The 12,006-nt window shown below is 39.2% G+C and overlaps 2 protein-coding genes across 2 annotated transcripts in view; both read left to right on the forward strand.

Moving 5' to 3' along the window:
- Window positions 1-12,006, forward strand: part of LOC140947981 (uncharacterized) — a 177,113-nt gene that overhangs the window by 112,866 nt on the left and 52,241 nt on the right. The gene's annotated exons all lie outside the window — the stretch shown is intronic.
- LOC140947980 (uncharacterized) lies at window positions 3,575-8,921 on the forward strand. The gene is made up of 4 exons (XM_073397210.1): window positions 3,575-3,801; window positions 3,919-4,152; window positions 4,545-4,944; window positions 8,446-8,921. Exons 1-4 carry the CDS (start codon window positions 3,575-3,577, stop codon window positions 8,875-8,877), a joined length of 1,293 nt encoding a protein of 430 aa, XP_073253311.1. The 3' UTR covers window positions 8,878-8,921.

Below are 12,006 nucleotides of genomic sequence, written 5' to 3' on the forward strand. Positions count from 1 at the left end.
ACATAATGAAGAAACCACGAGACATAATGAAGTAACCACAAGACATTAATGAAGAAACCACACCACATAATGAAGAAACCACACCACATAATGATAAATAAACACATAAGAAAGTTATGGTACGGCCCACGCATCATCTAAAGCTTTTGCGTGACGCGGCATTTACATGAAGGCCGGGAGAGCTGTTCTGTAGGTTAAAAAAAGTGACTTATTTCGGTGAATTTTGCTATCTAAACACGGAAAAAGTATTACTTTAATGTTCATAAGTTCCTCAAGGAATAAGCTCACGCTTTTGTAGCAAAACTCGGTAACAGATGTTTCTGTTGGTTTCCGTCCGCAATGTTGGTGCCCATACGGATGGGCACCAGCAAGGCGACTTCATACAAATCTAGCTAAATCTCGATAAATTTGGGTGAAACATTTCTTTGGATATCTTGTATACGAAATATTCCTCTGACCCGAATCTTGGCGAGAGTCTATGCATATTCACGGTCTTTCATTTCCCAGATTCTGGACTTAATCTATTGAACGGTTTTGATTTTTATCAGTTTAATCTATTTTGAATGGCGTGACACTGAAAACCAGCAATACAAGCTACGTAATTCAGGCGGTTTAGAGCGTCTGCGATGCAGGCCACAAACACTGAACATATTGCTGCAGTTGCTGATCCAGTTTTACTGTTCACGCCATCAAAACTGAATTAAAAATCAAAGTCCAGAATCTGGGGAATGAAAGGAAGTTAATATGCAAAAGTCCTCTCCAAGATTCAGGTCAGTGCAACTTTCCATATGCGAGATATTCGAATAAGTCATTTACTCAAATTTTAAATATAGAGCTTTGTATTTAGACATTTTAATTTCGATTTAATTTTTGACGCCCATTCCGATGGACACCAACATGGCGGCCGTAAACCAACGGAAACATCTGTCACTGATGCGTTAGGGTCATCTCTCGATACTTTTTCTTACTAGTACAATAACTGTTCAGATAGAAAACCCTCATTTAACCTACACCACAGCTCTCACGACCGCCATTAAATATTAATGTAAATGCCGCGGTACTCAAAGGCTTAGCAATTCAAGCGTATTTTATAACAAAACGAAGAACCCTTTCGAAGTGAAAATTTGTATTAATATTTAGAATCTTTAACTGCTCCAATACTTCATGAGAGTAAATCTTGGAAGAATCCATGATTTCTTTAGTTTGATGTGAAAGCCGACAATTTGCAAGTTGCGAGACCTGTGTTCTGATTTGCTATCTGAGCGGATAAGATGGGCCCATCTTCCCCGCTCGGGCGTTTCACGCATTGGTCCCGCAAAAAATTTCTCTTTTTGGCAATCAGGGTTCTATCTAGGATTTATCGTTTTGGGGGGGAAGTCCCGAAAGGCCGAAGGCCACGAGCTTCCTAGGGGGGTCCGGAGGCATGCTTCCCCGGAAATTTTTTGAAATGAATATGCGCTGAGATACAATCTGGTGCATTTTGAGACCCAATTTTGAGAAATGTTACAGTGGTATTTTATTTTATTTTTTAGTCGTGATCACGTTCTGACAATGTTACACTTGGCTCCGATATTTTTTTTTTTTTGGGGAGGGGGGGGAAGCTGGGAATTTTTGGGGGGGAAGGCTTCTATCCCTCAGATACCCTAGATAGAACCCTGGCAATATAGTAAATTATTTATTGACCCACCTTTTTCGGTCAAGATGGCTATCAAGGGTATTTGCCTCGTTCTTACTGCGATTTTAGGTGTTGATGTCCACTTCGTCTCTGTCTATAAAAACGCAAAAAGGTATTTAGCCATCTTGACCCAACGCTTGGTCAAAAGCGCATACTATATTTTAACCTGAGATCAGGCCCAATTTGAGCGGTTCTCATACATTCTCTCTAACGGCCACCGCTGAAATTGGGCCTGATACAAACTATTACAAGTTTGTGCTCGTTACGGCCAGATTTTGGCCGTAACGCTGATTGGCTGTTAGAACAATGCCACAAGATCTGATTGGCTGTCGGAAACGCCGGAAGTTGAAAGCGCTTATTCCTCGCGTGGTTGTTTTCGTGAATGATCCGTCGTCGGTGGAGAGAAGGATCGATTTTGCTGTCTTTTTTATTGTTTTATGGTCTTATGGTAGGAAAATATGCCTTAATTTGTGCCATGGAAATTCAGAAAATTCATGTGGTTGTTCATATCTTCTCAGGATTTGCTTTATTTACGGAAAGTGAGTGTATCGCGGAGTTGAATCCCTCTGCAAGTTGTTGACCGCTAACAAGGTGCATTTTGATTAACAGGTAAAAGCTATTTTTTAAGTCAGCCAGTCTGAATTTTTCCCACGCGTAAAAAATTTGCATACTAGAAAAACAAGCAACGGAAGTAATTCTGATTGGCTGATTCGGCAAATGTTAATCAATCAAAAAAATGGGCGGCAGACATTTCGTTAAAGGTCTGTATCAGGTTCTCTTTTCGTTTCGCCTTGCCCGCCGGAATGTAATTTTCAGAGCGAAACGAAAATAGAGCCTGATCTCAGGTTAACTATATTTTGCCTCATTTGTACAATCGTTTCTACGCAGGGGCGCGGCAGCCTAGCTGTTTTTGTCATTAATGCATTCAAGAAAATGGAGAAAGAGTTCACGGCTATCCGAAGACCATGACAAAATAGCCGAATTTGTTTTAGCTGAACAGAGCAAATGCAAGAATAAGCATGGATGAATGACATCTACTTTTTTAGTAGTATCTGCAAGGAAAAAAAACACCTGTTCATATTTGTGAAACTGTTCTGAGAACCAGGCAGTCCTTCCTTGAGTTAAACCACAACAAGATTACATTGTTGTCAGTTGTGTCCCTAGATGAGAAAACGCCCATAGTATACCAATATTTTGAGAGATCAGCCTGCTTGTGTTTTCCTTCTAGGAAGCGACCTGTGAAGTATGAACTTCCCCAAGAAAAAAGCTGATCATGAGATCAAAGCTTTGTTGAAAGAATCACCAAACCTGTTAGTAGCTCTAGAGGGACAGGAAGAGTATAAAAAATCCATGGGAAGGTTGTTCTGTGAAAACGACTCCAACAAACCAAGAGCTTTCTTCACGCCCAAGACTACGGATGACGTATGTCGTGTGCTGCATATGACGCGCCATAGGGGACAAAAATACTTGTGTGAATTTGTGTACAACTTGTGTGGATTTATATACGACTTATCCTTGTCGAAGATAACTTCCTACAATACATTTACAACTTTGCTGTTAGGTCTACGACTTTCAGCTTCATTTACTTGACTTCTAACAAAATATGTACAACTTGTTTGTCAAACAAACCACTTATCGACCTATTCACACAACTTTTAACTTGTAGACATCAAGGTTGTTTTGCAATTTACGACGTGTTGTTTACATGTTTAACTTACGGTAGTTTTTATAACTCACCTACGAAATGCACGACTTAGCATTGTTTGAGTACAAATTACTCTATGAAATATAGAACCTCTTTCCACATTTTCGTCCTACTTGTCATCGATTTCGATATTTTTGACCGCGCACTCCTGAGAACTAGGTAGTCGCATGTAAGCGAGGCATAGAGGACACAAGATGGCTGACTCTGTTGCAGGCAGTTTTGGCTGTAAACCGGTTCCTTGGTTAAAAGAATACTTAAAACAAAGGGGCATTCAAAGCTCAGGAAAACGTAAGGTTGAACTGGTAGAACTTTGTGAGAAAAGTGAAGAGATCCCAAAAATTGCTGAAGAAGAAGCACCAGTCGATCCAAGAATTTCTATGAAAGAGCAACTGAAAACCGGTAAGGGAGATCTCGCAAATCCGTTGGATAACGAAAACCGTGTTTTTTCCCAATAGACCAAAAACTTTACTAACGTACCGGACTTTAGATTCCCTGATCTTTTTAATTACCTGGTGGGAAAACATCCCGTATACAACAGCGAAAGCCTTAAAAGTTACAAATCTCTATTGGGGTACAAATTATTTTTTGATGGACATGTGGAAGAACTTTGGTATCACCCACCTCAACACAATAGTAATTACAGTTATTTTAAGTTTGCTGTAAAGCCAACTGAAAAATCCAAGACTGATGATGGTTCAGCAAAATACAGAAGGTTTTTCATTTTAAAGAAGGATGGAAGTGTCAATTTAGCCTACTGCTTATGCAAAGGAGGGTATGTATTCTCTTCTTTTGATTTCTGAAGCCTGCCTATGTGCTTGATATTCCATAAAAATACGTTTGAGAATCAAAACTTTTGGTCTTTTCAGTTGTTTTTCTCTGTGACAGGTTTTGTTTTATTCAGATTCGAAGGTTTATATTTCCCTGGTAGCAGTTGTAACATGAGTAAAAGGTAGATGCCTCCTGAATTGAAGATCTAAATCAATAGATGCATTATTTTAAGTCTCAAACCTTCTGGATCATTTATGACTTCAGCACTAAGTATTAAAACAGTAGTTCAAATTCAGGATCTGTGAGCCTAGTAACTGAAGTTATTGGCTACTTTACAGTCTATCAGTGTGAACAATGTGAGATACATATTGGTCATATTGGTCCTCCTTTAAACAGGGCAGATAGAGGTTGCCGGCACATAGCTGCAGCATTGTTTGATCTGGAAGCAAATGTGAGATTTAATGATCTCCAATCATGTACATCAGGACAGTGCATGTGGAAAAAGAGAGGAAAGAGAAATGAGGGAAGTTTGCCCATTCAGGACCTTCAAACGAGTGGTAGTTATGGTGTGACATTGAAAGACGCAATTCACCCAAGAGATTTTAATCCAATTTGTATTCGTTATAATGTGACTGGACTGGAACAAGATTTTAAAGCTGGGTTGCTGGAAACATGTCCTAGCTCTTCAGCTCTGCCTTTTTTATCTTCAACCAAAGAACCCAGGCAAACAGAGGAAGAAGTCAGAGCTTTCATCAGCAGTGATGTTAATGTCGGTAAAGAAGAAAGTGTTCAAATTGTACATGTACAGTGGAACCCCGTTAAGGCCACCACCGTTGGGCCATAAAATCCTGGTCGTAATAACGAGGTGGTCGCATTAACGGGATCTTCAAAATAATAAAATGACTCAATGGTTGTTACGTTTGGTTTGAAAGAATATGGTCGTAATAACGAGGTGGTCTTATAAACGGGGTGGTCGTAAGGCGGGGTTCCACTGTATATTCAATGAATGATTATGCCAAAGTGTTTCTTTCTGTTAATACTGATAAAGTAATGCCTACAGTTTCTAAATAACTTGCAATTGAATTCCTTGAGTCTATTCCATTTAATGAAGAGCAAGCAGAAATGATCATCAAGAAAACTGTCTATCAATCCCAGTCTCAATTTTGATTTGATCAAATAGCAGGAAGAATTACAGCTTCCTCATTTTACACTGTGTGCCACCTTAGAGAGAGCACAGACAGAAGAAATACTATTAAGCATCTCATGAATTACTGTCCAATGTATGTAATGTAATGTAAATCTTTATTTAAACACGGAAAATCATCAGTTAAGCTTAAGTTAAAAACTAAAACTAATTACAACTGCTTTACATGATTGCCGTGTGGGAATCCGATATATCAGCTACCTTCTTGATATTTCGCTTAAAATGCTCAACGGATGCAGCGTTTTTTAAGTTTTTGGGCAAGTTATTCCATAACATGGCCCCGCTGTAAGAGAAGCTTCGTTTCAAATAATTGGTGCTTGGTTTGGACAGGGTCAGCCTTCCCTCAGAGTTTCTTAAGTTGTAAGCAGAGTGACGCTGAGAGAAAAGACTTTGTAGATATTCTGGAGCAAGGTCATTCATGGTTTTATACATCATTAAGGCTTTTTGTTTCTTTCGTCGAAGAGATAGCCTCTCCCAGCTGAGGGTGGAGAGAAGGTGGTTTGAGCTCGCATCAAAGGGTGATTTAGTAATAACTCTGGCTGCACGATTCTGTAATTTTTGGAGCTTATCACTCAAGTAACCACTCAAACAGTCCCAGACGGGGCTGCAGTAATCAAAATGAGGCATAATTAAAGCGTTATAAATTTGAATTGCAGTTTCTTTGGATATAAAGGGCCGCACACGTTTTAGGGCGCCTATAGCTGAAGAGACTTTCTTGCAAATCTCTTCAACGTGTTTACCCCAAGAGAGTTGAGCATCTATGGTAAGACCCAAGGATTTGGTATGATCGACTCTCTTGATAATTTGGTCATCAATTCTGATTTCTACATCGTCACATTGGGCAGATAGTCTTTGTCTTGATCCAATAATCATTAGCTCTGTTTTAGCAACATTTAGACTGAGCTTGTTAGCTTTCAGCCAACAGCTAAGGTTATTTAATTCAGGGGTTAGAGCTAGCTTAAGCTCTGTTAACGTCTTAGCAGATAACGTAAGGTTGGTGTCATCGGCAAACATTCTTGGTACGGCGCCCCGCAGGGAGTTGGGAAGATCATTAATGTAAATTAAAAATAGCAAAGGACCCAATATGCTACCCTGCGGCACGCCGCAACTGAGGGTACGAGCAGATGATAGTTTGCCACTGACATTACATCTTTGGGTTCGGCCACTTAAGTACGACGAGAACCATTTTATAGCTGCCTGATCGACACCCAAGTATGACATCTTACGCAAGATGATCTCATGATCAATGGTGTCGAATGCTTTAGTAAGGTCAATAAAGACAACGCCATTTAGAAGGCCATTGTCGATGTTTACTGACCAAGCATTTGTTGCCTCAAGCAAAGCCGTGAGCGTACTATGTAGAGAACGGAACCCTGATTGGCAACCTAGTAGCAATTTATTATCATCTAGATACTGGAAAAGTTGATTATAAACAATTCTTTCAAAAACTTTCGAAATTATTGGGATTACAGATATTGGTCTGTAGTTGTTAGGGTCCGATTTAATGCCCTTTTTAAAAAGTGGAGTCACTTTGGCTGTTTTCCAATCGTTTGGATATATCCCAGTGAGAATAGACTTTGAGAATATTGAGGTAAGAGAGGGTGCGACGATATTAGCAGCCATTTTCAACAATTTACTCGGAATCATATCAAGACCGGTGGCTTTCTTTTCATCAATTTTCGACAAAACGTTAGAAACAATATCAACACTCGGAATTTGCAGAGAAAACGAATGATCAGTGGGCTTTAAAAAAGACTCAGGATTAACATCGACAACAGGAATATCTTGTGCTAATACTTGCGCAACGTTTGTAAAGTGATCGTTAATAGTTTCCGCAATGTCCAAAGGGTTACTTGCTATTTTATCATCTACCTTGATCTCCAAAATATTCGTTGACTTACCACTGTTACGTGAAGTTAGCTCGTTGATAACATTCCATGTTTTGCGCAAATTACCTTTGTTGGCTTCCAGGTTGTCAGAAACATACAGTTTTTTTGCGAGTTTAATTGCGTTATTTGCCTGATTTCTTGCACACCTAAATTGATCCCATATAGCCGGGTTATTGGAGGAGATTGCCTTCTTTTTAAGGAAATCTCGTTTTCGGATTTTGCTCAGTAACTCTCTAGTAATCCATGGAGATCGTTTTTTCCGAATTCTTTTGGATTTAAGTGGTGCGTGTTTATCGACGCAGCCAAGAAACATTTCTTTCCATACATGCCACATTTCATTGGGATCAGAATACAAATCAACATTGGCCCAAGGTAGTTGATTGAGGTCACTTAAGAATTTTCCTCTGTTAAAGTGTTTAAATTGCCGTGTTTCAATCACGCGAGGGCCAATACGGCAGTATTGAGTCTTACGTGACAAAAAAACAAGAGAGTGATCACTTATGCCAAGGTGAATGACACCGGAATTTGTAATCTTCTCTGGGGAGTTCGTTATACATAAATCAATTAATGTTTTTGAGTTCTGGCTGACACGTGTTGGTTCAGTGATTAACTGACTAAGACCATATATATCGAAAATGTTTATCAGATGGGAAGAATTGACTGTAATTGCTTCAGGCAACAAATTGCAGTTGATATCACCGAGTAAATATAATTCCTTATTTTCCGCGTCAATTTTAGCAATAACATTCTCAAATTCGCTAAATAAATTGGGTGGAGAACTTGGGGGTCGATACCAAGTACCGACCAGAAATGGTGTACTTCGTGGCTTACTGATTTCAACAAAAAGACACTCTAAAAGATCATTATTTAAATCATTACGTATTCGATAGTTCAGATTAGTGCGTACGTATGTACATACTCCACCTCCATTCCTTCCGTTAATTTTACGATCTTTTCTGACTATTTCAAAGCCAGGTATGTAAACTTCGTCATCACGTACTGTAGAGTCTAATTTTGACTCGTTGATATGTAAAATATCAACTTTTGAAGAGGACATAAAAACTCTAAGTTCGTCAATATGAGACAACAGACTATTAATGTTAAGGGATGCTATGGCTCCAATTGCTGAAGATGCCATGCCACGACAGTTGACATGGGGGCATGAAAAAGATAAGCGAGCACTTGGTCTTTACATAAAAAACAGAACAAAAATCTTGAGACGTTGTCAATAGAAAAAAGTGGACTCATTGTAAACACATTATGGCCCTTCGTGGGAACCAGTCCTGATGGTATAAGGATTTGCACTTGCTGCCAAAAGAAGTTAATTCAAGTTAAAAGCATGTATGCAAAAAGAAATCTCCCTCCACATGTTGCAGCTGTGGAGAGCCTCATGCTTGTGAATGGCAAGTATGAAATTAAAAAAGAAAACAAATGGAACTACCAAATCCAGGGACTGATGAGGATAACAGGGATTCATCGCTGTGATCTAGTTATTTATACCCTCAAAGGAATATTGATTGTAAACGTTAAGTTTGATAGTGATTTGTGGAATGAAATTCTCCAAAAGCTGAGAAACTTGTTTGTGGAGTATATAGTTCAGGAACTATTCCATCATGACATACTTAAGTCATTATAGAGTGACTGCCGTTAGATGCTGATTGTAAAAGTGAAGGTGCTTAAATAGTGTTTTTGTCTGTGCTGGATTAGATAACACATAATTTTATTGATCTGTCTCTGGATACTTTTAATACATGTTTCATTTACCATTTACATACACTACGTTGCAATCACGTCCACGCCGCAATAACTTGGTGTACTTTTCTGCTCTCTGGACAAATGCGTCAGTCATTTGGCCAGTGGTGGTAGCAAATTCCACAGAGCAGCACAAACACTTAGAATATTGTCTGCAATGGGTAGCATTTGAAGAAGGAAGTTCCCTCCCGTGGATCCGAACACTTGCAATGGTACGGGTAGATTTTACTGCCTTTTAGAAAGTTGCTTTCCTGTGTAAGAGGAGAAAAAAGGATTTTGAATGAAGTAAATGCCAATTCAAAAGGTACTGATAGTAAATTACTTGCTTTTTTGGAAACCTTTTTTCCAAACAAAACCTATACTGAATCATTGGATGGGTAGAAGTGGCAAACCACTGCCCCACACCAGCTTTTTCTGAATTTTCTGGATCCACCCTTGCTATGTAGACATGTTTGGAAGTTAGTAGAGACTATCTTTATCTTTGAACAGTTCAACTTAACCCTATAATATAAAAAAATATTCCAAAGAAACTTCTTCTGTTTAGGTAGAAAGATCCTTTTTACGAGCAACAAGTCATGGATGCTGTTATATCTGTGCAAAGTGGTGGGATATTAAGTGCAACTTTCTTTCTTGTAAGCAGATCTCTGATGTTGAACCTCTTGTCAGCCATAACAGAATCACCCTCTTCAAGTTTGTCCAGTAGACTACTTCTTTCTGTGATGTATCAGTCACAGACATTTCCAGTCCATAGTTTATAAACAAAGAAGAAGCAACCTGACCACTTTGTGATCAGGCAAGACCATGGTTTCGGTTCTCCACACGAACCTCATCAGTTGCCGGGTTGGGTTTGTGCTTAGTTGCTTTTACAAGCGCAACTTTAGTTGTACTTTGTCGTGGCGAGAACGGTACAGCCGTTCTGTCTATTGAGCTTTGAACTTTACCATAAATACCCACGTGGCGGATCGAAATTCTTGTTTTCCTATTGGCCTCTGAGCGTAACCAATTACGGAGTGTGTATTTCGATCCTTTTCTGCTTCAAGCTAGAGGTGTGTTTTTTTGGAAAGCATTTCGTGAAAATTTAAGCACTGATCGCAAAGTGGCAATAACAAAACAGTTTAAAGACTGTTAAGCTTATTCACAGCTATTACCAAGGGAGGAACTACGCGCTCCAGTCAAAAGACTCACACTATCTTTAAAAAAACACCAAGCTGGACTTTACTGAGTCACAATTCAATTCTCCATAGTAAGTTGATGTAGCTTCAGTTTAAGCTACACTTCATTCTTATAATTTGGGATCTGCAAATCACTATCCGTGATAATATAACAGTCTGCAGAGAAAACTAACAGCTACTAACGCGCTGGGCCCAGCGTGATACAGTGTTGCAGAAAAACATTACATTCACGGACTAAAGAAAATCCTTAGTTATTCAGATCTAGAGGGCAGTTTGCAGAAAACTGGAAACTTTATTCAGCCGTAATAAAAAGGCTTTACGCTTCAAAAGAGGTCAAGGAAAATGCGCTTGTATCAGAGGGCAAATCCTGCCGATCAGAAACAATAACTACAGTGAATCGATGTGTCATGACCTCTCAGTGTGAAACATGCGGCTAAAATCACATTTGCTCAGTGAAAATGTAGAACCTTCCAGAGCATAATCTACCCAGCAGAGAAAAAAAAACTTTATTGGAATAAGCAACAATTTGGCTTGAAGTAAAAGTCGTGTAGGCCTACCACCCCCTTTTATTGCTAGCAACGACGCAAACACTCTCAGTAAGCCTACAAATTCCTCCCCTCTTCTTGCAAACAATCCACACATATTGATGTTGTCAGTTAAATGATGGCGTTCCATTTCACACGGCAAAGATGGGAGAGTGAAAATAGCTCTTTCCAGTTCCGTCTCAGCCGCCATTTTCCTTTTCTGTAAGTCGCGCAAAGAATGATGGGATTTGGTGAAACCAATCGTTCGTGACGATATGAAATCGATAACAAGAAGGACGAAAACGTGGATGAAGTTCTATATTTCATAGTTATTTGTACTCAAACAATGCTAAGCCGTGTATTTCGTAGGTGAGTTATAAAAACTACCGTAAGTCAAACATGTAAACAACACGTCGTAAATTGCAAAACAACCTTGATGTCTACAAGTTAAAAGTTGTGTGAATAGATCGATAGGTGGTTTGTTTGACAAACAAGTTGCACATATTTTATTAGAAGTCAAGTAAATGAAGCTAAAAGTCGTAGACCTAACAGCAAAGTTGTAAATGTATTGTAGGAAGTTATCTTCGACAAGGATAAGTTGTGTATAAATTCACACAAGTTGTACACAAATTCACACAAGTATTTTTGTCCCCTATGGCGCGTCATAGCTGCAATACGCCTCAGCTAATCAGCTTCAAGTATCAGTGCTTGGTGGAGGGCATGAGCCTAAAGGTATTCTAGAAAGTCAGATTTTGAAACGTGGTTTCTAGGAACTTGAGTTTCGTTTTATCTTACAACCTAGCTATAATAGCATTGATTAAAACAATTTTAGAACGGCAATAATTTTAATCCATTTCGATTGTCAATATAATGAGTATTACTGTACCGATGCAACTGAAGTTCAGGTCGACGCAGGGTTACCCTGGATCAAGATTTTAACTCAGACAGAGCTGTCATGGATATGGCCACCATACTGTAAAACAAAAGTAAAAGCCACAAATACAATGTCTTTGTTTCATATAACACCATGAATATCTTAGATCACTTAGTATGAATATTCACTGCTGTCTTAATCCGGACAACTCTCAAGTGAGACCATTTTCGTCTTTATCCCTATTGAATGGCAACTCGTTTCCAATTAAAAACCAGACTAAGGGGGGGGGGGGGGGGGGAGGGGGAGGGGCGCCTGACAATAGATGGTTCTTATTTATCTCACCAGCGCTCACGACCCAGCCTCCCAACAGCTTTGGCGCGCAGACTGAAACAAGAGAAAATACCTGCGTGTCACGTTAAAATATTACCAATCAAAACTGAAGT

This window comes from Porites lutea, chromosome 9, assembly GCF_958299795.1.
Source record: "Porites lutea chromosome 9, jaPorLute2.1, whole genome shotgun sequence".
In the NCBI taxonomy this organism is placed as follows: Eukaryota; Metazoa; Cnidaria; class Anthozoa; order Scleractinia; family Poritidae; genus Porites; species Porites lutea.